The sequence below is a fragment of the Epinephelus lanceolatus genome, chromosome 10 (genome assembly GCF_041903045.1).
Source record: "Epinephelus lanceolatus isolate andai-2023 chromosome 10, ASM4190304v1, whole genome shotgun sequence".
Classification (NCBI taxonomy): Eukaryota; Metazoa; Chordata; class Actinopteri; order Perciformes; family Serranidae; genus Epinephelus; species Epinephelus lanceolatus.
The window spans coordinates 36,154,715-36,181,744 of NC_135743.1; the positions used below are offsets into that span (position 1 = coordinate 36,154,715).

The 27,030-nt window shown below is 41.1% G+C and overlaps 1 protein-coding gene across 2 annotated transcripts in view; it reads left to right on the top strand.

The window, feature by feature from the left end:
- Positions 1–27,030, top strand: part of vps13b (vacuolar protein sorting 13 homolog B) — a 354,297-nt gene that overhangs the window by 13,034 nt on the left and 314,233 nt on the right. For both annotated transcript variants that reach the window (XM_078171989.1, XM_078171988.1), the window contains exons 4-7: positions 10,772–10,889; positions 17,075–17,242; positions 19,413–19,594; positions 21,368–21,542. In XM_078171989.1, coding sequence (XP_078028115.1) covers positions 10,772–10,889; positions 17,075–17,242; positions 19,413–19,594; positions 21,368–21,542 — 643 coding nt within the window. The remainder of the gene's footprint in view (positions 1–10,771; positions 10,890–17,074; positions 17,243–19,412; positions 19,595–21,367; positions 21,543–27,030) is intronic.

The following is a 27,030-nucleotide window of genomic DNA, read 5'->3' on the forward strand; positions in this document are numbered from 1 at the left end:
CACGCATGCAGAGCCAGTCAGCAGCAAGATATTTTGTAGAGTGTAAATCTTTTTTTCACCACTAAATTTAATTCTATTTATAGAACTAAATTCTATACACAGTTTATATGTAACACTTAATGGTTCCTAAAGTTAACTCATAGTTAACTCATACAGAAGCAGCTCCCCCTCTCTACTTTGTGTGTTGGTACAGTGCATGAGCTAGGTTTCACTTGCCCCATAATGTGACAAAATTGTTCATGTTTGCTTTTATCTTGGCTGGTCAGGGCGCCTGTAATGTGTGGGTAAGAGAAGAAGAATGTAATATGAATAATTGCACAACATGTCACTCTCCATGGTGGGGGAGAGAAGAAAAGGGGGTTGTGTGGAAAGGGCATATGGTTAGTTGAAAAGACAATAAACATGCAGTTCTTGAAGGAGTCTAATGCTGGCTTGACATTGGCCATATTGCTTGTTTAAAATGACCAACATGATAAGAATTCATGCTATAACAGTTTAGGAGCAAATACAACTGTATTTGCTCCTAAACTTTCATAAAAACTTTTTGACGGTTTGTAATTTCCATTTGACAACAGAACACAGAGTAGAGATCTTGGGATGCTGGTTGATTGAGATACAGCATCACAGAGATATCAAGGAGTATGAGGCAAAGTTATATTCAAATTACATAAAACTGAAATTGATATCTAAAGTTTTGAAGTAAAAAGTAAGGCTAGAGATTTTAAACCATGGCTAAAAAGTGAAAAATATGATGTGAAAATCTGAATGTTTAAATGTGTTTGGCAACTGCCACAGAAGTTTTACTTTTAAGTTTTCTTGGATAACTTGCAGAGATTTATTGCTTTCCCTTTAAAGATTAAAATCTGCTATTCCAGCTTTGCATTCTGGGATTTCTAATATAATTTCCTTTGCGAAAGTTCTGAAACTTTAACAGCAGTGTGACACCGGGTTCACACTGGACCCAGAAGCGTCCTGATTTGTTAATTATCGCATAGTTGCAAGCAGTTGACTGCAGTCATCCAACAGCAGTTGCCTCGCTGTTCATACCAGAATCGCATTTCTCTGCACTGGTCAGCAAGTGATTCTGCTTTCTGCTCTGTTTAAATCACATGTAGAGGTCTGTTTCTGTCTGCTTGTCTCTGTGTGTGCGTGTGTGTGTGTGTATGTGTTTGTGGGGCCTCTCCTCGTCATTCTCACTCTCTGTTTAGACAAAACTGACAAATATGTGCAAGCATGAGATGCATATTCTATCATCTGTCACAGTCAGATAATTTATATCATATCTAATATATCCTTTATATTGCTCAAAATAGGTTGTCACTGTGTTTTCTTGCCAGATTTGCTTGGGGCTAGCATAAGAAACAGACCAGATGTTAGAACTGATGTCGCTGCAGATCACAAGCCCGTCAGGGTGCTCAGTGCCGCGCCACGGCGTGCCCAGTGTGAACAGTCCAATCTGTTAACACGGGCCCTGAAAGCAAGTGGGCAGTGCTCCATGGAAAATTCACAGCACTTGCATGTCCAGTGTGAACCAGGCATAAAACAAGCCAACCCAGCCTGGCCAGTAACAAAGGGTTTGTCCTTTGCTAATTGCAACCAAATTCAGTTTTGCAGTGTTCAGAAATGAAAATTTACTAACATTACACACATTATACTGCAGACATGAGTACACTGCAGGTATTATAGACAGGTTGGTTTGGAAAGAGAAATGTCTTCTTTCATTACACTGATGAAGACAGTAAGAGACCTGGGATCCATGGACAGTGACTGGTTTACGCTCCAAGATGTTACAGGATAAAATTGAAATGAATTTTTCCAAAGTAGGGTTGACAGTTTTCCATCTCTCAAGTGAGCTGATGAATGTTGACAGTACCTCTGTTGCTTCAGAACCTGGTGTATAAAAGCTATACAAACATAAAGCCTGCTGCATTCCGCTTGCGTGCTCAAACCTCCTGCAATATGGCTTTGGTATTTCTCAACATTGACGGAAAGTCCTCTCCCGTTTCTCTCCGTTTGATTTATTCTATCTTGCTGGTTTCAGAACATTGATACTCTCCAAGAACACTTAGGCCTCTACAGTTCGTGCCTTCCAGCTGCACCTCACATGTGCAATTAAGTTGTCAGAGTAGCCTCAGCCACTGCTTGCACTGTTCTTGGAGGCTGGTGCTTACATCGTTCAAGGGGTGCTTATGTCTCGTATAATGTGATTAATATTGTGTATGAAATGATTGGCAAAGCTTGGATCAGGGATGATTCAGTTTTTGACAGCAGTTTATGCTAAAATCAGTTCCTGACCACTCATTTTCAGCAACTCGCCAAAATAAAAAGAAAATTGAAATATCTCTATAGGATGCTCATTTTCTTCGTCTTTTGTAAAGATATTAATTAATTTCAGACCATGTAGGAAAGTAGCAATGGTTTGTACAAATAGATTAACTACATGATAAATAATTAGCAAATAACTGGTTACTGGTGATTATTTGGATTACAAATTAACAGGTTAGATTAAAAGATGTCTCCGTGTTCGGGAATTCCCCCATGTGTGTCGTAGTTGACTCGACTAAGATGTGTGTGCTTTTTTTGCGTGTGTGTCTGTGTGTGTGTCAGGGGTCTGTGTGGAGTGTTTTATTGTAGCTAACACATTGCAGTTATTAGCATTAGGGGGTAGCTGTGCCAGCGTAAGCAGCATGCCTCACATGCTCAGCCTGGGCTTGTGGTTAGCTGATGGAGACATCTGAAGGACCAGAGCCTCTCAGATCTAAATCAGGAACAATTTCTCCCTCTTTCCCATTCTCTCTCTCTGTCTCCTTCTCTTTTGATTTTTCCCCCCACTTTCCTGTTGTCTCACTCCTATTTTTCTTCTTTTCTGTCTTGGCTTTTTGTTCTCTAATCGTTGTTTCACACTGTTTGCTCTGTTTCATTATCTTTTCTGATCCTTTCCTTTATTTTTTCTCTTTTTCATCAGTGAGACAACAGCTATGTGTCAGGTGCAATAATACTAAAAGTACAGGTCACTAGCAGGAACATGGCATGTTAACATCAGGAGGTCAGTGGGCAAAATTTCAATGGAGTCTAATGAAAGGAAAATGGAGACAGCAGTGATCTAGACTGTTGAGGCTGGTTCCAAATTCCATCACGGCACCTACATCAGAACTAGTCACTGGCTTGTCTGAATTCCTTGTTCTTGGCTTTTAATCAAGTCTTGGGATTGGAGTAACTATGACTTAAAATCCTTTGTTTGAACAACAATTGTGGAAAACAAACATTGTTAGCGGGGATGAAAGAGCACTGACCTCAGCGCTCTCTCTGCTTTCTAATGTCTTACTGCTGACCTGCTTACTGTTGTGAGGAAATAACAAGCAAAATAGCTATTTTGTAACAAAGAAACCGATTTCATGCATGAATACACTGGCTTTGAGATTTACTAGATTAATGGAGAATTATGTACACTTTAACTGGAGCGGCAAGCTACTGTACCGTAAACACAAGATTTTCAAGGTTTCTGCTGGTATTACTTGGGTTTTGCCTATAAAACTAAAGAAAATGTCTTGATGTTTAAACCAATACTACAGAATTTAATGGGTCCATAGTAGAGCTAATATTCAGGTAAACAGTTTACATTTAATAATGGACAATAATAGCACTGATTGGTCCATGTTGCTGAGATGCTGTACAACAGATCTTTGTCAAAACGTCTGTACAGTGTTAAAGAGGTTCAAGGAGGGCGCTAAGCTCATGGCCTCTTTATGATTAAGGTGGGTTTACTGTGTACAGTGTACAGATGTTTTACCATCCCTTACTAATGTACAACTGCAGCCAGTTGCATCGTCTAAGGTGAAGATAATGCGGCAGCTCTCTGAGGATATCAAAATGAAATGCTTAGAAGTCAGAAGTTGCTCTGTAGCTGGCTGTAGGTCTAGTCCACAACTGAAATCCCTGTTTGTCTTTGTTGTTATTCTGGGCATGTTGGAAGCAGATATGAAACATAGCCAGTTTGACTTGGGTACAGTGGAGGCACTCTTGGCAGAGACTTCTAGCATGACATCACCAGTGCTGTTGTTGTGATTCCTCCTGCTTTAGAGTGAAATAGTTTTGTAATTGTGCATTCTCCTTTTGGCAGATGCATTGGAGTCTTTTCCATGTCCCTGCTCCCCCCTTCTTAAACGAACACGTTATATTTTTGTGCCCCTGAAACAAAGAGGCTTATGCTCGGAAAATTAACCTAGTGCCTTTATTGTAACAGTTTGCAGGGATGAAATGTGCTTAGTTGCTTATGGTATTACAGACCTTGTACAATGATTCTGAAGAGAGGCCACAAGTCTGTCTATTCTCTGTTGTGGTTGCAGTAATTACATAGGTATGAGCTAATTACAGACAATTAAATTGACTGTAAAGAAAATAACAAGAGTTTCAAGTAAACCATGGTGCAATGCTTATTATTCGGGACTGTCTCCCCTTCATTTGACGTCAAGGATATTTTGTTTATCTGATGGTTAATATGCAGTAGGTGCATAGTAGGTGCGGCGTATGGTTACAACAAAAAAAAAAGGTGACCTGAAAAAGACCTTCATATGTCAATCACGATAGCTTTACTTTTGACATTAGGAAGACTATTGGATGTGTACTAATAATGTAAGCATTGCATTGCATTTTACTATGTACTACTGGATTTTTCATAGAAACACTTCATAGTCCCTCTGCGTGTGTTGAAATCTGATATTTTGTGATCTTTGTTGTTGTAGATGGTCTGGCCGCACATGCATATTAGTGCATGTGAGTTCCTTTGTGTATATCCCACTGACTAGCTAACTACTGCTGCACTGTCCTGTGCTCATGTGGCAGTTATGGGTGGTTATCGTTGATAATGGTGTCAGTGTCATTGCCGAAGCCTAACACCAACCTTCTGATTCCCTCCCGGATGAACACCATTATGTCTCTCAGCACTGTTGCTGTTGTTAGCACTGTTCGTGCTGTTAGCACCGTTAGCTGCTAGCCACCGTCTCAACCATCTCGATGTTGAGAGCCGTGTGCAGACAATCCCAGTTCAGATTCTGAGTCATAGATATGCTCTGAATGTTGTGTACAGTTCCTTTAAGTTGCGCCCCTTCCATTAACACTGTTCTAATTCTGACTCACGCTGATTTTCTTATTTTCTCTAAAAAACAAGGCTAAGGAATACACTAGTTCAGTTGAAATACTGAAGCACATTATGTTCATTTCAGGACTGTAATATTGCACTAGTGCAGTATTTGCAGGGAAACTAGGGACTTTCTTTCCCAGTAGTGTATTTAATTACTTGAGGAGAGGAGAAAGGGGAAAGCGAGAGAGACCACATTTTTGTAATGAGCTGTTTTCATTGAGATAATTATTCAGAATGTCACACGATGTGATATTCATCTGGGCTCATTTCGGGCTCTAATCCCTCCAATCTGCCATGGATTCCAGCTGCATGGCTCTGCTGTGTTTTTAGAGTATGGGTCTTTATATTAAAGCTGTGTATGAGACTGTGTGCACATGCATTTATGTGTGGTGTTGTATGCAAGTATTTAATGTTCATTCACAGTGTGGGTATTTGTATATAATATGCAGAACATAGTAGTAACATTATAGTAATATTGATATATAAATATAATGTAATATAAATATAGTAGTAATATTAAAAACTTCTGCTCATTTATGAGCCTTTTGAATGTGTTGGAGAGTGAGTGAAAATCTGTCCTTGCAGTTCTGGCTGGCTGCAGCCTTCTCTAGTCTACCTCCGTTTGAGGAGAAAATGAAACCACTGTCTTTAATCATGGTGTAATGGCTTTCTACATTTGTTACAGTTTCATTAAAAACCCATTAGCAGCTAATTTTTAGTTGAGCTGATGGATGTATTCGAAGCCAAGAGACGTTAAAGAAAAGGTAATTTGAGTCCAATGCGATGAGCTCTGTTCTCTTGAGCTTACATTCCAGTGGGGTCGTCATCAATGGGCCGAGCAGCTTAAGTGTAAAAGAAGTGGCTGCATACCATTTGACGTTACTGGAACTATCCCAAACTGTGACTGTATGTTTGAAACAGTGAGCCACTCTTCACGTCTCATTCCTCTTGGTGCCAGCTGGAAACCATTCTTATGGGAACCAGAGTCATCGCTGTTAAAACAAGCTTCAGACTAGCTGGTTGTGGATGAGATGAGAAGTTCTAGAATAAGCAGGAGGATGAAGAGGATGACAATGACCAAGAAGCAACTGTATAAAAGGACATAGATTGTAGATATAGAAGATGACAAAGAGTTGAAATGGAGATGATGATAAGTAGGAAGGAATAATGACAGGTGAAGGAACAAAAGTTGCAAGAGCAAGATAACACGAGGAGAGAGAAAATCAAGTAGCGCTGAGAACAGAGGCACTGCTTCAAGAGCAGACCAGTGTGCTCTCTGCTGAATGCGGGGTGTGTGTATCATGGCAGCAGGGATTGTTTTTAGTATTGTTCTGGAAAAACAACCAGAGACCAAACACACCCACAGTGTCTCCTATCACTGGCAGCCAGTATTAGAGAGGTTTTCTATTATTTCTTTATTATATGGCAAAAAATGTTGTGTGTGAGTGTTTTGTTAAGGAGGGAGAAGGTCTGATTGCTGGATCCTCTCCAGGGAGCGAGCTCTGTGGGCCCTGACATGGGGGACAGGGCCTCTGCTTGTCAGGCCCAGTGAGTGTGTCTGTGTTTGTGTGTGTATATGAGTGATTTGGAGGAGGCGGGGGTGGGGGGGAGGTCTGAGATAAGGAGCTATTGGGTTTCCTTCATTTATTTTCTCACTCAATAGGCGTTTGGCCTCCACTGCATGGCCTCCAATCTCCAGGCCTGCTGCTTTGATGTCAGCATGAGTTCGCCGGCAACCTGCAGAGGAAAAACAACAATAATAAAAAGTGTGTTTATCCAGCAATGATCTTCTGCATGCAGCCATTAATCTGCAGAAACTGTGTGAAATTGACCAGTTTTAAAAATGTTTGGGTTTCAAAGATCAGGCAGTTGCAGGCATGCAGGGTAGTTGACTGCTAATCCCTGCCAACATTTTTTCCTGTGTGTTCAACTGAAATTGAAAAATTGCTTTGTAATTTGTGGAGGGAAAAAAATAAAATGTCATATTTTATTTTTTAAGAAATGTGCATTGGGCAGTAAAAACAAACTGTGGCAATTTTGTTTTGCTTTAGGCCAACAGTTGTCACAGTGGAAGCCTCAAATGACAAGCAATTGCAGTAAAACCATTATTCTGTTTCCCCCCCACACACTTTACACTGAGTAATGCACATATTATTTCCAGTAGGCTAAAATTATTTTAAAGTGTGTGTTAAACTTATATTTGAAACAGTTTAAACAGATGCCTGGAAAACATATTCAATTAAAATAAAATTCAGTTGGGCAAATTTAGTTATTATGTCCTATTAGATGTCATCACATCAAACTGTTCAAATGTTAGCTTGCTGTAGCCTGAAATGGTCCACTTACCGGACAATAAAGGGTATTATTTTTTTATAGTTTTACTTGTTCACGATATACGTACACATTACATGGCCAGTGGCAATTAAGATTTTATTGGGTTCTGGTATCTGTGAGTTATAGCTTGTTTGTTTGTACGAGGACAACTGTGACAGTATCTGCAGAGGTGTTGTTTCTAATAGCTGGAGGTGATGGCGGGGTTTACCTAATGTGTTGAGTATCTCAGATGAGGGTCGACCCTCCAGACAGGCTCAACACACTGCCTCCCAGTCCCTTACTGAGCCAGACGTCTGCAGGGGGACAGAGGTCAGGCCTGGCCTTCCTGTGCCCTAACCCTCCATGGGTGCCCACTTACCCTCTGAGTAGGGGGTCCCCCTTGCCTGTCACTCACACTGCCAGGACCTGCTCCTTTTTTCTGTGCCTCTGTTCTGGTTTAATTTTCTCCAAGTCTCTCTTTCTGTCTTTTAGCTACTGTGTCTCACTGTCTCACTTTTTCTCACTCTGTTATTTTTTCCACTTATCTCTTTGTCTCTTGTCTCTCTTCTCCTTTTTTGCTACCATCATCTTTGGTCAACAGCTGAGTTGATATGCCTGCAGGGGAAGCAACCCCTCCTTTTCCTGGTCCTTTTGTCTCCCCCTTCTCTATCCCTTCATCCCTCCCTCCTTGTCCTGTGCCCTGCCGTGGCATTGGAGGGATCAGTTTACCCAGCAGCAGCTGAGGCAGGCTTCATTTGTCCCAGGGCTTCCCTCTGAAAAGGCATTTTTCGCCTCTGGAGAATTGCTCACTGCCCACAGTGACATTGAGCGCTTAATTGCGCGACTTCCAAATTTGGCAGTCTTGTTCTTTAGTGGCAGTTTGAGTTGTTGAACTCAATGTACTCTTGGCCTGCAGGGCCAGGCATTCCTTTAGGTATAGATATGAGAGTCTACTGGGGAGTCAAACTGTTTGTAATTCTAATGCATTCAAGTAGTGTATTGTGATGTAAACTAAACACCTCAACATGGGAACATGTCTTATCATTATAAGCTTACCTCATCGTAAAAACAGCCTTTTTCCTTTTTTATTTTATCTCTAAATATTTCAGATGCAATGTTTGAAGTGATGAGAAGCTAACAAATGAAGTGTGAATAATGAGAAACAAAATTTACATCTTATTATTTGCCAATCTCTATTTTTTGGAACCTTGATGAAGTATTTATTGTTCTTCCCCTCATGTTTACCAATTCCCACCACTCACTGATGGGGAAAAAACTGCCTGAATAGTGCAGCTCAACCGCAAAGGCCCTTACTGAAGTAAAGTGTAAATATTTCTGCCAGAGCCTCTCTCGTCTCTTTTGGCAATTGCATGTTTACATTACCGCACTAGGGGGTTACTTGCTTCTCTGACAGTCTGTCCACAACTGAAATTATGCAAAGTATGTTTAAAACCTAATCTTCATTACTTAACCACAAAGAGAGAAAGGGGTTCATTGTCATTAAATAGTGTCAGAACCAGGGAATGTGTGTTAATTGTGCGGGGTACGTAAATATACACTATGTACAACATGTGCCTTGCTTGGAAGATGTGGCTATGGGCTTTCCTTTGCTCATTTGAGTATGTGTGAATGAAGTATGTACGCATAGAGTAGCAAAATATATTTGGTTTTGACACCCTCAGTGTTTACATTTGTCAGGATACGGAGTGACTCCTGAGACACTCTGCCATGCTGATCTCCTGTTTAAATGCTGAACACATGTGTTCTTTGTCTGTATTGTCTAAGTAACTTATCGCCCGGTCTGACTGTGAAAAGGTTACAGTGCTGCAATAACCCCTAATCAATGCCATACTGGGGGTTAACTCACTCAACTCTCCACCTTTTTCCTGATTTCTCTATTTTTGGAATGGTTCTAATATATTTGATTCTTTTCTTCTTACCATCCTTTGTTGCAGGCGTATGTCTACTGTGAATATGAATATGAGGTATTTGTTGAATTACACATAGTAGTTTTAGAGGAGTAGAACTTTAGCTGTAGTAGTCATAGTACATATTTTGTGCTTTGATTTTTTTCTCCCTTATTTCTCCAAACTGATGATTTATGATTGAAGAGGTTTTTACAGTAGTGCTGGCTGTATTCCAACTCTGACCTCTGCATTCAAAAACAGATTTAACACATCCCATAATCTCTGATAATAAACTGTTGATTAAAAGCTGTGAACATGCAAGTCCACCCTAAGCTTGGAAACAAGACAGCAAACCACCACTAAAACTTAGAAACACGATGACCAAGACCCTCTGGAGAAGGTGACAATCTGCTTGTAGAAGTTTTACAAGTCCACAAAGTCAGTCTCTTTATTGTTAATGGAGCTTCTCCAGGGTTTGTTACTTGATGACATCAGATATGAGAGCCTTGGTTTTCTGTTTTAAGCTTTAGGAGAGTGTTTAAACATATTGCTATATTGCATATTGCTCTTGTAGTGCAATTGTTGATTTTCTAAGCTTAAGTTAAAATTGTACCTAGCAGTAGATCAGTCATTGGCTGTCAGTCCTGTTTTGTCCTCATTTCCCTTGTGTTTTAATTGCACCTCCTGTTACAGAGGGTTAAGGCACTCTACAAGCTAAACTAATAAATAAGCTCCTCAACCCAAATCTTGGATGATTTTGTTTATCTTCAGGCTCATCTCTGAAGGGGATGTCCATTTCATCGTCATTCCTACGCACACATAAACAGACACACAGATCTTGTACTTGCATTCCTTGGCTTAACAGGCTGCTGGTCTCTGAGTGCAGATGACATGTGCTGCTGTGGAGGAGAGACCTTCACCCTCATCTGAGGACCAGAGTTTATTTGTAGAGCCCATGGAGATGGTTGTTAAATGGGGATGGGAGGAAAGTTAGTGGGAAGGTTTGGTGTAAAGGGGAGCTAGAAACAGTGGTGTATAGTAGATGCCCTCTAATTGCTCCTCTGTTCATTATGGACACAGCCATGCAGGTGAAAAGATACTCATCTTACATGCACACCAATAATTGGATTATTATCAATAACCAGATACAGGTGACAGAGAAGTGTAGCTGTCAAAGCATTACATTAATACAGAGATTAACTTCGCCAACACCAGCACTGCCACCCTCTATTGTTTGCCCATACTACTACTGAACACTATAGTAAAGTGAAGTGTTACTATAATCTGGTTATTATTGAAAATAACTATTCTTAGTAAATCTCCATGCACTAGTTCTGTAGAGCTTTATGTAGAACCCTGTGTTTCCTTCACTACCTATCCTCAGGGGTGTTCTTGTTTGTTTTTTCATTAGGATGACCACGAGAGCGGCTCTAGCTCTACCAGTCGCAGTGTCTCAGACAGCTCCAAGGCCGTGGCCAAGCCCCGCCGCCTCCAGCAGGCTGCCCCCAGCGACCCGGACCTGCCCCCAGGTGAGTGATGGCCCTGGGGCCAGTGAGGCTATTCCACCTCCCTGCTTAGAGTATGACCACCAGGGCAGGCGCGGCCTCTGTGGGGGAGGATGGGGCCACAGAGTAAGACTGAGATTAGGACCTATTACACTATGGCAAATTTTTTCTTTTAGCCTTTCAGAATGCTAAAGAGACCAAATAATTGGATTTAAAAACACTGGCTTGTTGTAGCCCAGTGCCTGCAGAGGTCAGTGTCAGATTTTAATGTAGATAATACCTGTTTACATTGTGAGAAATATACTTTTTGGGAAGAGCTGTGTAGCACTGCATTTTTAACCAGTGTAAATCAACCAGGGGGAGCATGGGGGATGTGTCTGTGATAAATCACACAATGATGGCTCTTATCAACAAGGCCACTTGACCACATGCCTCCTACAGGGCCATGGATTCCATGCCTGCCTTACTCCAGCACTTTACTGCGCCTCACAAATAATGGCCTAGTTTGATTGGGTCTGGATAATGGCTTTCTAAAAATGTATGTGGCTTTTTCTTTATCAGTTTGTAACTGTATTTTAGAAAGACACAATCACAGACCTCACATTAGATAGAAAACTTTTCCGTTTATGCTGGCACAGACAATTTGAATCTTGTTTAAATGTATGTAGAAGTGTAAAAGGATGCACAGCCTCTGTAATCTAATAAAAATACTCAACAAACATACTCTAAGACAGGACACTGTGGAAAAAAACACGTTTCCAGAGAAAATGTCAAAGGTAAGACAGAAAGTGGCAAAGAGGAGACTAAATCGTAATGAAAAGATATGGCTTTTAGAGAGAAAAAAATGAAGAAAAATAAAGGAGAGAAATGGGGGTCTTGAGCTTTAAGAGCTAGGTCATAGTCTAACACCTAACCATAAGGCTCACTCCCAGAGCCCTAGTATGCATGAATGTATGAACCTACACTCCTGGCTGGTTGTATCTGGGGAGGATCCATTTCCAGGCCTGATGTTATGAGATAATATCTCTCCCCAGCTGTTAAAGCAGGGTGCCTCACATCCCAGCATCTCCCTATGGGCCTGCCTCCAACAGATCCCCCAGGCGTGTGTTTGTGTGTGTGTGTGTGTGTGTGTGTGTGTCTGTGTCTGTGTCTGTGTCTGTGTGTCTGTGCTTATGTTTTTTAGTGTATCTGTTAATTTGTGTGCACACCCAACATTGTCCCAGTGGTGGACCTTGTTTCAACCCATTACAGGCTGTAGAGACAACTCTGAGGTCAAAGGTTGCAGCACCTCAATAACAGTGAGGAAGCAGATGAATGCTGTAATCCCAGCCTTTCTAATTAAAAGGTAGAGGTTAAAAGGTAGATGAGGTAAAACTAACCTGCTATGACTCAGACATAGGATGTTTTCCTAAGAATAAGATACAAAACAAACCTGTCATGAATCTTTAATGTAGTTAAAGGATGTTTTTGGAAAGTGTGGACACATAACAGCATTTCATGGCAGTGCACATTCAATCATTAGCCTAGTGAGTACCTTATTTTGGCAAGTGATAGTCCACTATACAGATGGTGTTGTCATCTTAAGTAGCTTTTCCATTTCTGCCCAAAGAAAATACCTTATAATGTTCTCCATGCTGTATATCCTTAAAGATACTGAAATGCATATCGCTAGCCCCACTGTCTGCTGCAGCGTCTGTTTTGATACCACCACTAAAGAAGTCTGAAGAGTCACCAAAGGCAAAAACCTGAAAGTCCTACACATCGGGGCCTTAATGTATCTGTTATCAGCTGAGATTTAAGAGAGGCTGTCAAGAGCTTGTTCAAGCTCACTTACCATATTTGATCCACAAGGAAACTATTCACCCACTATGCAAATAACCGTTATTATATAGATATATAATATGCAAGACAGTACAACAAAAAAATAGGAAGCCATTAAAGGAAAGCTATATGTGTGTTATGTTTAATTCTTTATTTTCTTTATCTAGAGCATTTCAGCTTACAAAAATTTTTCAGGTGCATTACTATTTTAACACAGGCCTGCTGCATGCTAAGTCGAAACTGTCTTATGTCAGAAAAACTAATAAGAATATGAAGTTTGGGTTGGACTTGCCACTGGCAAAAATTCAGTTTTACAGGAGTAGGAGTTGGATTTGGGGTAAAAAACAGGTGACTGGAATGTGCCTTGTCTGGTCTCCATTCTTATTCTTTAAGCCACAGCCTTGCTTCCCAAAATTTGAAGTTGGTTGCACTTCAATCATTCTGTCTCAGAAAGCAAAGATAGACACAGTCAAGCAGATGTGTCTGGATGGGTGGTAGGACTGTGTGTGTGTGTGTGTGTGTGTGTGTAAAGAAAGACCTGTGTTAACAGTAAGACCATGGCAGCGTAATGGCTACTCTTACCTCTTCGTCAGCATCTACGTTGACAAACCTCTGTGTTGCGTCTGCTCCCCTCCCCTTCAAAACAACCAAAACAAAACACGGCTGACACTAAAAAGCAGCCACCAGCAATTATCCAGTCATTTGGCCCTAAGCTCTCACATGCTGAATGAATTTATCCTCCCTGTTCTCCCTGTGGTGGAAAATAGTGATGTTAATTCATATGCCATGGGATTGGTAGCCACACAGAGACCAAAGACCAAGTGCTTCCACCTTGGGCGATTCTGTGAGTGATTATGTTTACGGCTGCTTGTGGGGGACCAGCGGCCACTGTTTGTGAGAACCGCATTTCTGCGTTCCAGGGTAATCCTGCTTTGGCCCTTTTCACACTGTTGAAAATGTGTTTTGTTTTGTATGAGTTCAAAGAGATTTAATAGTGGCAAGCATAAAAGTTTAGCCTGGTACCTGTGAGTTGGGTGGATCAAAGTTATACTCAAGATTTGCTGTATCAAAGCTGGACTCTCCTAAAGAACCACAAAAATGTTCATTTCGCATGTGCATGAGGACAGTTAGTGTGAAGTGTCTTTGCAGTTTGATAGTTTTTCTCTGCAAATTCTTTTTGTCACATTATTTTTGACCGTTGTTTTGATTAAAATGTTAATCTGCATCTGCAAGCATCATATTAATTAGTATAGGTTCTTCCATGCCTATAGTTGACTTGTGTAGTTATCCACCAATGTTTTATATCAGCCTTTTCCATCAAGAGCACAAGAGCATTTAGGGACCATTTCGTCTGTTTTTACCTATTGAACAAATACATTGAGCTGGATCACAAAATATGGGCTCCAAATTCCAGTCCTATCCATTCTTATTTGGTTGGATAATAATACTCAAAGCAAATTTTGATTTCTCAAGGTAACAACTGCAGTTTGGAAGGTTGTGTTGTTTCCCATCCTGCCACAAAAGCACAGAATTTACATTTTACTTAGGCTCAATTAGGTTTGCATGTTGGTGTGTGTGTTATATGCATGTGTATGTACTGTTATGTTAGTGCATACACCTAAATTTATATGACAGATGTGTGCTTCGGTTTCTTTATGTGTGTCCAAGAACTGGGCGTGCATGCATGGTTGTGTAAGTATGCGTGTGATTGGAGGAGATTGCATGGACTGAAATGCAAACACACTCCTGAGATAAATCCATGGTCCAGTGCTACTGCTGTCCTGGTACTGGGGTCTTTGCTCAGAAAATAAATACAGCAGCTGTTCTGGTATTACTGTGAAATGCTACTTATGGATAGAGAATATCCCATACTGGTAAAGGCTGGAGCTTTCTCCAGCTGGAGCTTTCTTCTGTTCTGGAGACCTGCTGTACCATGCATGGTTGGGTTCTGTGAATCTACAGTTTTACTATAAGAGGCCCTAGAGCTAATAGAGTAGCTAAGATAATCAAGTAGCGACCTAATTGCCTGCAGTGTATCCATGGTGGAAGTGAGATCCTTGTACCACTATGTTTACGTTCCTGGTATTTTCTATTTTATAGAAAAAATGTAAAAAGAAAAAAAAATTGAACTATACTCAACAGGGTGTGCTATGTCCCACAGTAGCTACCATGTATTCTCTTTGCTACATTGCTAACTCTGCTAATTACATTTAAGAATAACACACACTCACAGTACATTTATTGTCTGATGGACTTGTCAGTCTTTCTCACCATGGCTAATAACTGGCAAGGCTGATAGCTGCTAATACTTTCCATATATAGGAAAAATAGTGAGCATGGACAGTATAGTGTTTCTTTCCTGTATTGCACAGAAGAGAGTACTTCGCCTGTTCTGAGATCACATAAAGGAGCTGGTTTTTCCAGTCATTTTATGGTTGAACAGTTTTAAGTGGGTTCCTTCCCTGTGGGCCGCAGCACAGGTGCTGGCTGTGTCAATTGTTTACAGAAGTTCAGAGCAGTGCGATGGCTCGCAGAGAGACGGATCGGGGCCCTGGACTTTTTGTCCGAGGCAAGAAGGAGGTCTAGCAAGTGTAAGAGAGTGCAAGAAAGACACTCTGACACGGGTAAATTAGATCCAGAGAAGGAAATAGCAGGAGGTAAAGTGCTGGTTTTACTGCCCAGGCTGCAGGTGCGACAGCAGCTTTCTGACTGACCCCAGAACCACAGGCACACACACACAGCCACATTCATGCACGCAAGAAAGCAGCCAGGCGCACACTCAAACGCAGACAAGCACATGCATGCATGCAAGGCCACGCACAAATGTCACGAACACACATTGCGTTTATGAGTTGAGTTTATATTATGTCATCCTCTCTTCCTGCCACTCTGTTTGGTCAGGCAGCAAACTCATGAGAATTTTGTCAATTGGATTATGCTAATGCGTAGTCGGGCCTGTGTACAAGTGGCAGAACAGTTAACCAATTCATATAAATATTTTCATCAACAGCACCATTTAGTTCTGCCTAATTATCGGTTCTGTTCTGCCCTGGGCCAGGCATGTAGATACAGGAAGACAAACATTTGGTTTGGAAAATAAGGGAAAAGCATTAAAGGTTTATATGTTTTAACTTGTAGTGACTGTGTTTAACAGTACATGGGAGGAATGAATAATGCCATTGGTCCTGTGGTTAGGAGGATTTATTACTGTATATTTTCATATTTTATGGTAGAAACTCCCCTGTCTGTAATATTTTAAGTTCTTTCTTACTTCGTTGAGTAATGACCTTAGCATGTATGTTTTTCCTGCAAAGCTTCTGTTTCTGGGTGTTACTGTGGCCATTAGGAGGTACCAGTAACACTGCAGGATGGCTCCCCCAGCTCTGCTGAAACCCAATCTATCGGACTGCTCTTTCTCTCCTGCTCGCTCTTGGTTGCTACATCCCTCTGCCTGTTCACCACAAAGCCGCCGGCCCCCACTTCTTACCCTGAACAAAAAAATCTATCTCTGTATTCCTGTTTCTTTTTCATTTGTACAAAATTGATTTCTCTAGCCCTTGCTCTCCATCACCACAAAATGTCAAAGTTCCTCTCACTCATTCTATTCATATCCCATAATACATCAACATTTTGAAATTAAGTGATGACATAAACTTGTCCAACCACCACATTATAAAATTAATGTGTACGGAGTGTTTTCATACAGGTAGCCCATTTGGTTGTTTTTTTTCTTCACATTATTGGCAGAATGTGTCTCTTATTTTCCAATTCAGGCATTCCTAAGACCATATCTTTTATAAATATGTATAAAGTTCTGTATTTTGTATGTGTAAAGGCATGTGTATGCTAATCCAATGAATCATGCTTATGTTTAAGTGAACATTGAGGCTCCTCAGTGGTTTAACAGGCTTGGGAGGGATATGTTTAAGGCAGCATGTGCATAGTTTTTGGTTAAACAGGACTTAGCATTTGAGAGGAGAGCTCTTCAGAGATTCATAAATTCACCTAGGATTTGTAGCGCTGCTCAGACAGGGTGAGGAGTAAAAATGTTTTCTTATGGATATTTAGCTTCTTTCACTTTACATGTCCAAGGGATAGACTGAGGCGAAAAATAACATGTCAGAACCTCCTCTTATTTACGAGCCAATGAGGATGGGGGGGTCAGTGGTATTGAGCCTTGACTTTAAGGGAATGTGGCCCTGGATTTTACTCTTTTAAGGTATCTCAGCAATAAGGTAATGTGTCCTGATATGCTAGAATATATGTGCTTATGTAGCTACTATGTCCCCCTGTATGCATGTGTGTTTGTTATTAGGTAAGCTTTTTGTTTATGTTTTTATGTGGACTTACTGTGCAGTTTAAGATGTTTCTCATATATGTGTTTGTAGGTTACGTGCAGAGCCTGATCAGGCGTGTGGTGAACAACGTGAACATTGTAGTGAACAACCTGATCCTCAAGTACGTGGAAGATGACATTGTGCTGTCAGTCAACATTACCTCAGCAGAGTGCTACACTGTGGACGATATATGGGAGAGGGCCTTCATGGACATCACTGGTGAGCAATGGCTGCTTACATTCCTTGGTAGTGGGATTAACTAGTAAATCCACTGAGACAAGAACCTATATACTACAGTAAGTGTTTAATTTAGTTAGTTCAAACTGAGGTCAAACAGACATATTAGACAAGTTTAAACATGGCTCTTTGTGTAAATGCCCAATGTCAGCTGCCAGAGTAGTCTCATATTCAGACTCCCTTGTCTGATTGGAGCATGTGGAAGTCCAATGCAGAGTGGGGCTTTGACACTGACAAGAGCTCACATTTAAAACCACAAAAGATGAATGAGGTAGGGGATTTTAAACCTGAGCATGCCACTGTAAATAGAAAAGTAGGAGGTGCAGTCCTTGTGGAACTTTGCTTTGATGGCTAAATGGTTCATGTGTTTTGTTTATTTTTGGGGTTTTAATTCCTTGGTAGAGACACTAATTACTTGTAGGGAAGAATGAGGATATCAAACCAAGAATGCACATTCATATTGGAACCATAGACTGTATATAAAGATGGATGGTGCATCTGCACTTCCTCCCACTTTACAAAAATGAAGCCAAAATATCCAGGATATGAGTGCTGCCATTTTGCGCTGGTGAAGACATTTGGAGCCAGAGTCCAGGCTGTAGTTTTTGGAGAGTGGATCCAGGGATATGAATTCCCGCCCATATACCCGACCAACTCAGACCCAGTGGCCCAACTCAAGCACCTTGAATGACACATACAGTTGTCAGTCATGACATCACATCCTCCTTTTATAGCATTAAATAACTAATTAAAACCAATTTATCAGAAAAATGGACACTTGAACATGCATCAGCAGGATAAGAACTATCTAAAATGACAGGAACCATCTTTGGAAAAATTTATTTGATGTGTACTTTAAATTTTTAGTTTGGCCTACGCCCCATTCGCGAACATAGTTAAGGCAAGGTTTATGACCTATGCTGCAGCGAGCCACCAGAGGGCGATTGGGATATTTGGGAGCTGTCATGTTGCCCATCTTTTCATACAGTCTGTGATTGGAACACTTGACAAGAGCAAGATCAAAATAATCTTGCTGACCAGTCCTTTTTACCTTTGACATTACCTGCCCTATTGTTGTATAATGTTTGTCAGAGGTCGTCAGTGACTTGTTGATCTGCTAGTCTATTGCTTTTACCCAGTCTCCAGTAGAGTAGTGTTTGATGGATGGCTCTGACTAGAGCTGCGAATATATAACATAGACAACCACAGACTCCATGGAACTCTTTGATGACAAACATTGATTTGTCACATTGTTGTGCTCTGCATTAAGTGTTGAAGCTGTCCTTTGAATATATGTTGTTCTTCAATGATGCAGATCTAACAGGGAGTTTTGTGTGGCACAAACCTGGCATGCTAGGCTTTTCCTGAATCTTGCAGATGTTTCACAACAACAACAATTAACTTTTATAATCTTTCTTGCTAAAGGATTCCTAGTAATTACACTTTGAAGCTCTGGCGCAGTACTCATTTCTGGGGTTCTCAGGTTTGTGCCAGAGAATTCCATTTATTTTAAACCTGACCTGTCATCATAACCCTGAAGAACAAACTGGTTCTTTCAAGTCACAAAAGCGTATCAACACAGAAGTAGTCATTTTCAGTCAGTGTTATCGCTGTGGAATTTCTTGTTAAGGGAGGCCATTCCAACATGTGCAGCAAGTAGTGGTTACAACAGTAGTTACTGGCACTGTTTAGAGAATGAAATAATTCTGGGAATGATGAGTCCTGTTATCAGTCCGTCAGGGGTGAGTGAGTCAGTGACAACTGAGAATCTGATGATGTGTGATGATCTAACTCTCTCTCACACACACACACACATGCACACGCACACAAGCACAAACCACTTGGTTGTACCTCTTGTAATTGTTAGTACACGGCAGTTCTGTGATGTCGTAGTGTCATCTCCCCAGATTCCCTAAATCACAGATAATGAGGATTTACTGTCAGGGCCTACTCTCTGTTAGTGTGTCTGTAGTTGCCTTGGTTTGTGTTTAATGATACCTCTTTGTGGGTGGGCATTTCTCAGTGTGCATACATGTCTAAAGCATGTATGTTGAAATGTTTGATTTTTGTGTCAAATGTAGTGGGTCAACCTATTATGTGTTACATGCAAAATCATGTACGTTAATTTTTGTTTTCTTTTTTCTCTGTGAAGCTCCGGAGTTGGTCCTAAGGAAAATGATCAACTTTGCTGACTGTACTGTGTGCTTGGACAAGCGGAATGCCAGTGGCAAGATCGAGTTTTACCAAGACCCCCTGCTGTACAAATGCTCCTTCAGGACACGTCTCCATTTTACCTATGACAACATCAATTCCAAGATCCCATCTGTCATCAAAGTGAGCACCTCCAAATTTTAGCACTAACTCAGTAATCGTCATTATCTTCCCAAATCTCAAGATCTAGAAATGGGTCTTGTATTAATGTAATTTTGGTATCACCCAAACATATGATACATTTCAGTGATGAAAATGTTTAAATTTGTCATACCAGTTTAAAGTTAGAGGAACATGTGACTTACTTTTGTTAGGTTAGCTGTTCTCAGATCAATAACAGGATAGTGACTCATTTCAGTCCATTGTTCTGAATATGTATGGAAGACAGCGGTTTGTTTTTGCAAGACACAGTGTGTCACTGTAGTACTTTGAGTATTTTTTTATTTTGACTCAGGTGGTCTCTAAAGAGATTTGACTTTTATCAGCATCTCAGTTAATTTTGGCCTGAAAAATGCCACGTTGTTTCATTGTGGTAGGTTTGACGAATGTGCTATTCCTATCTTGGCCAATTTAATCAATGTTTATTCAAGAACTAGTCAACCATGTTTATATAATTGAGAACAATCGGTCCAGATAACTATCTCATGTCATGAAGGAATAGCTTTTGGACTATGCCACTGATGTTGAGAATCAATCTTAAATTAGCTTAATTTCAAAACAGTTGTAATTGTTTTGTTTATCAAAAAGTAGTCCTCTCATCAGGTAATGATTACAGGCAGTCACCATCATTTTTCTACTCATTTTCAGTAGAAAAGTGGAAGATGTTTGTTGAAAATCACAGTCTTAGCTGTCTTGTTCTCTAATGTGGTAGAGATTTGTTTATGTTGTCTGAAGTTAACTATTTCCAATGGAAAAAGTGGTATCTAGTTGCTTTTGCTGATACATTTTTGACCTCTAAAACCCTATGTTAAAATGGGATTTTCTAATCTCTTGTACAGTCCAACCAGAAAATTGATTGCGGCTGTCTTTGGTTTATGTTTGTCTGTATTGAGTTTGTCATCTCTCCACTTTAAAGCTACAGCATGGTACATTTAATTCAGGCCCATTTATCTGTTAAACAAATTTTCTCAACAGGCCGAATTAAAGCAGAACTGACTCCTTCCAATCTACAAATAGTCAGTAACAAGCTGTGTGGTTTAGTAACTGCCAATAAAGTTTTCATGGTGTGCCATCAACAGAATCACACATAAAAGATTTGCTTAATTTAGAGTAGTTGTATCTGTTACACCATGTTAAGCATTTACATTACTAATACCACTTTTGACTGTATTCTGGTGCCTCTTCTGTTATTTCTAACTATTAACACTGTATAATACAAAATGTACAATACAAACCCCTCTCCCTAAATGAAAAGTTCTGCAGCTGCTGTAGATAATTACAGTAAATACACTGACTCACATTGCATGTCTTGTGTACGTACATTTCTTTCCATTTGGACCTGACTTCTTTTATCCTGCTATTGTTTTTATATTATGGAATGTATCTACTTCCTTTTTGTTACTCTGTGCAGTACGTCTACTTGTTTTTAGACTGTAATTTGTGGTTTGTAGCTGTAGGTCATCATATAACTTTGTTTTCACAGAAGCAGAAATTGCCTCTTCCACATGCAACTCTCAGCATCCAACAGTTGGCCAAAGGGGAATCCATACTAGTTCCTACAAGGCCTGGGGCAGCGCTCCCCCTTTTTTTTATTAAACATTCCTATTCACATTAAGTGGGAGCCCACGAGAAGTGGTTGGGCCTGTAGCCCATTTCACATATAAACATGTAATTTAGCAAATCATATTTCAAAATTTAAACAATCTCTCATGCTTTTTTTCCTCCATGTTTTCTCAGATCCAGACCATGGTGGAGAGCCTGAAGTTGTCCATTACTGATCAGCAGCTGCCCATGTTTATCCGCATTTTAGAGCTGATTATTGCCCTCTACTATGGAGAGATCGGAGGACACAAAGAGGGCGATGGGGAAGAGGGCAGTGTTCATGTCAGGGAGGCTGGAGCAATTTTACCTGGTGAGTGAGGTCTCTTAGAGAAGTTATTGACAATTCTTTCTCTGAATTTTTTTTGTCTGTTTTTATGCCTCCACTTAAAGGAGCTCTATGTCAGAAATCTAAAGCAAATAGTCATAAAATCATCCTAATATGCCACAGAGACTAAGGAATAATGTTCATATAACATACTGATCTCACCAACAACAATAGTACAGCCAGAATATTCGCATTTAAAAAATTTTTTTTACGGTCCGCAAATCATGTTTATGTTTTGAATTTGTGTTTTGGCCTGTTGCGCCACCCACCGCCGTCTACCAGTCACGCAGTCAGTAGAGTCTCAGCATCAGCTACAGTTACGACTGAGCTACAGCAGCATGGCAAGCAGCATTAGCAGTGTCCCGGTACATAGCATTAGCAGCCGGGTCCTCCTCAGCTGTATCCCAGCAGCAGCGTTAGCAGCAGAGAAGCCGGACTTGCTTGAACGGTCAGCTGGAAAACCGAAGATCAAGGACGCGGCGACGCGGCCTTGCCATGGCAGCCGCCCGTGGGCAAACAAATCAGTCTCCAGCGTGCCGCTGTCCAGCAACCTCGAATCTGTAGGGGAGGGGGAGCGGACACGACTTGCGGCAGTATTTTGAATTTGAGTGCAGTAACCGTTTTGGCCACATTCTTACATACAGTGCCTTTAATGGACAGCTGTGGCCTTAGGTATTATGTTTTCCGGTTGTCCATCCATCTCATTCATGTGAACCTGATATCTCAAGAACACCTTGAGTCAGTCTTTTCAGATTTGGTGCAAATATCCACCTGGACGTAAGGATGAACTAATTAAATTCAGGGGATCAAAGGTCAAGGTCACCTCACACCTCACAAAACACATTTGGCTGTAACTCAAGAATTCATATGTCATATGTCATTCAGATGTCTAATAGAATAAAGTGATTAAGTGATGACATTTTATATCCACATGTCAAAAGTCAACTTCACTGTGACATCATAATGTTCTGCAGAAACACTTTTCTGGCCATAGAGTGCCGAAGTCACGCCCCTTCCGGTGAAGCTCATGGGACCTTAGATCGGAAAAAATATGAATGGCAGTGAATGAGGAGAGAAATATTATCTTTTGGTCCCGTTTGAGTTGTGACATGAAATCCAAATATGTCGTTAATGAATTTAAAACATAAATTTTAAGGTCAAGAAAGTCATACTTTGTGGTAAAACTGTTGAGATATAAGCTTTTGAAAAAAACCTAATTAGAAAAACTACACAGGAGGCGGTCGCGTCTGTGACGTCATAGCTTTCGCTCGCTTCCTGCAGCTTGGAGTGACAGCAACCTGGCACAAAACACACAGACATCTTCAATCATAAATCAATTAATCATCAAACAGTGGAATTTCAGCGGGGAGGCCAAGCTGCAGGAAGCGAGCGAAAGCTTTGACGCCACATACGCGACCTCCTCCTGTGTACTCTTGAGTCTTTCTAATTAAAAAGCTTACAGTACAGGCCAAAAGTTTGGACACACCTTCTCATTCAATGCGTTTTCTTTATTTTCATGACTATTTACATTGTAGATTCTCACTGAAGGCATCAAAACTATGAATGAGTTATGTACTTAACAAAAAAAGGTGAAATAACTGAAAACATGTTTTATATTCTAGTTTCTTCAAAATAGCCACCCTTTGCTCTGATTACTGCTTTGCACACTCTTGGCATTCTCTCGATGAGCTTCAAGAGGTAGTCACCTGAAATGGTTTTCCAACAGTCTTGAAGGAGTTCCCAGAGGTGTTTAGCACTTGTTGGCCCCTTTGCCTTCACTCTGCGGTCCAGCTCACCCCAAACCATCTCGATTGGGTTCAGGTCCGGTGACTGTGGAGGCCAGGTCATCTGCCGCAGCACTCCATCACTCTCCTTCTTGGTCAAATAGCCCTTACACAGCCTGGAGGTGTGTTTGGGGTCATTGTCCTGTTGAAAAATAAATGATCGTCCAACTAAACGCAAACCGGATGGGATGGCATGTCGCTGCAGGATGCTGTGGTAGCCATGCTGGTTCAGTGTGCCTTCAATTTTGAATAAATCCCCAACAGTGTCACCAGCAAAACACCCCCACACCATCACACCTCCTCCTCCATGCTTCACAGTGGGAACCAGGCATGTGGAATCCATCCGTTCACCTTTTCTGCGTCTCACAAAGACACGGCGGTTGGAACCAAAGATCTCAAATTTGGACTCATCAGACCAAAGCACAGATTTCCACTGGTCTAATGTCCATTCCTTGTGTTTCTTGGCCCAAACAAATCTCTTCTGCTTGTTGCCTCTCCTTAGCAGTGGTTTCCTAGCAGCTATTTGACCATGAAGGCCTGATTCGCGCAGTCTCCTCTTAACAGTTGTTCTAGAGATGGGTCTGCTGCTAGAACTCTGTGTGGCATTCATCTGGTCTCTGATCTGAGCTGCTGTTAACTTGCGATTTCTGAGGCTGGTGACTCGGATGAACTTATCCTCAGAAGCAGAGGTGACTCTTGGTCTTCCTTTCCTGGGTCGGTCCTCATGTGTGCCAGTTTGGTTGTAGCGCTTGATGGTTTTTGCGACTCCACTTGGGGACACATTTAAAGTTTTTGCAATTTTCCGGACTGACTGACCTTCATTTCTTAAAGTAATGATGGCCACTCGTTTTTCTTTAGTTAGCTGATTGGTTCTTGCCATAATATGAATTTTAACAGTTGTCCAATAGGGCTGTCGGCTGTGTATTAACCTGACTTCTGCACAACACAACTGATGGTCCCAACCCCATTGATAAAGCAAGAAATTCCACTAATTAACCCTGATAAGGCACACCTGTGAAGTGGAAACCATTTCAGGTGACTACCTCTTGAAGCTCATGGAGAGAATGCCAAGAGTGTGCAAAGCAGTAATCAGAGCAAAGGGTGGCTATTTTGAAGAAACTAGAATATAAAACATGTTTTCAGTTATTTCACCTTTTTTTGTTAAGTATATAACTCCACATATGTTCATTCATAGTTTTGATGCCTTCAGTGAGAATCTACAATGTAAATAGTCATGAAAATAAAGAAAACGCATTGAATGAGAAGGTGTGTCCAAACTTTTGGCCTGTACTGTATATCTCAACAGTTTTACCACAAAGTATGACTTTCTTGACCTTAAAATTAATGTTTTAAATTCATTAACAACATATTTAGATTTCATGTCGCAACTCAAACGGGAACAAAATATAATATTGCTCTCCCCATTCACTGCCATTCATATTTTTTCCGATCTAAGGTCCCATGAGCTCTACTGGAAGGGGCGTGACTTTGACACGCAGTCCTCTTTTCACAGCTGAGGGCCCTCACATTTGTTGAAACTGCTGTGCTGTAGCTGCACATTTCTACCCATGTACCAATTAAAGGATGCACAATGCAAAACAAAAGCAAGAAAGTCAAATTTTCCTACAGCCATTATTCTGTTCTATCAAATTAATTTGGAAATGATATATTGAGGTCTCACAGCGATGTAGCATGTGTGTCAGTGTAGTTCCTGCAGCAGTCATATTTCTCAGACAAAATGTGGTTGAAAGCTCTGAAGTGGTTAATGAGCCATCAGACCATGCACAAAGCTTTGAAGCTTTTCCTTAGACAGCGTTTTCATCTCATGACGCTCTACATGTTGCCCTGTTCTGTTCACGGGCAATGTCTGTCCATATGCTGCTGTTGTTCCTAAACGGGACATTTAACATCACTTTGACCATGGTGTGCGCTCCTCCTGCTTTTTCCACAAACAAAAGCTGGAGCGTGTAACTCAACACAGACCGTTGTCGTCAGGCCTGATCCCCTCCATGTGGATAGAGGCAGGAGAGAGGAGGATGAAGGGTAGACACAGGGATGAATCAAACACAGGCCCATCTCTGTCTTTCTGATTGGAGCACCACATGAAATCACACTCCCTACATCCAGAAGCCGAGCAAAACACACACATGCAGGCAGTTTCTTGCATACCAAATACAGACACACACACACACAATCTCACGAATATACATAGACTTTATACTTTTAATAGCTGCAGCCACCCCCTCAAAAAAACCCCACCTCATTCCCTGAGCGCCCATCTCATCTCTCCCCAACTGCTCATCCTCATCTCAGCCAAATAGAACAGGATCGAGTCACAGGTCCCGCTGGGCTAAATCAGCCTCTGCAGCACCGGGAGCAAATTATGGTGCAGGGGAAGTGGTGGGCAGAGGGGAAGCAGGCAGCCCAACACAATACAGCCCATTCCCTCACTCCCTCTAACTCGCTCCCTGCCTGTTGGCCTGGAACTTTTACTGCAAGTTGGCGCAGCTTCCAGTTCAGTGTCCAATGCCAGATGTAAGAGTCGGTGTCATGCTACTGCTATGCAGAGCCTCTGAGAATGAATTAGTATCCCATCACAAAAATATACAAGAGGGGACCAGCTCTTGGAACCTGAGCGGCCCCAGATCTTGTTATGCTGGAAGTAATCGACAGAGTGAAGAGGCTTTTTTTTTTTTGGGGGGGGGGGGGGGGGGGGGAGGGGGGGGGGGGGATGGGGGGGGAGTTGCTGTGTGTGTATGTACTGTAGAAGGTGTGTATTTGTGTGTGTGTGTGTTGGGTGGAGATTAGGTTCAGGAGCATAGTTTTAGTATATTCATCACACATTTAAGAAATAATAATAGTAGCCTTATTACAGCTGAATTTATTTATTATCTGTAATAAGAAAATACAGCCTTTACCATTGATATGTTTGGAGTTTTGCAACATTAATGTATGTCGACGCTCACAGTGACTGATTTGGCTTACATGCATATTTATTTTAAGTGTGTTGTAGTTTGTTGGAAACAATTACTGTCACATGATTGCTGAAACATGATCCCAGTATTTTACATAGTACTTCATCGCATTCATTTGATTTCCCATAGGCTGCTTGTGGTGAGTCTTTGCTGGATCCCAAGCCCTCTGTGTGCGTTTTTGTGCGAGTTCGTGTGTGTGTGGTTTTTTTTTTTACTCATGCTTGCTCTTGAATATTAATTTTTCCCCCATGTGAAGGTGTTTTTCTTTTTGCCAATTAACAAAGTGGAAAAAGCCTTGTAAAATGTTTTTTTGCCCATGATTCACTGTGGCTGCATGTTGTTTATTTGATTCTCTCCCTTTTAGGTAAGAGCCAGTGTCTCATTAATTAATGGTCCTAATAGGTGAATGGCGCAGGATGCTTGTGTGTCACTAACCAAAGCAACCTTTCAGTCAGAATTAGACGGCTAGTTTTCCTACTGTCTGAAATTCAATGAAGTCTGTGAAACACTGTAAAAATTTCAGCGGTTGGAAACATAGATGACTAACATGCTTGAATGGACCAGCTGGTCACGGCACGAGAAAGCTGTATGGTTTCAACAAGTATGTGAAGAATTATGAACCGAGAACTGTGGCTGCTGTGTGTGTGTGTGTGTGTGTGTGTGTGTGTGTGTGTGTGTGTGTGTGTGTGTCTCTTAGTTGTTTTCTGTTTGTTC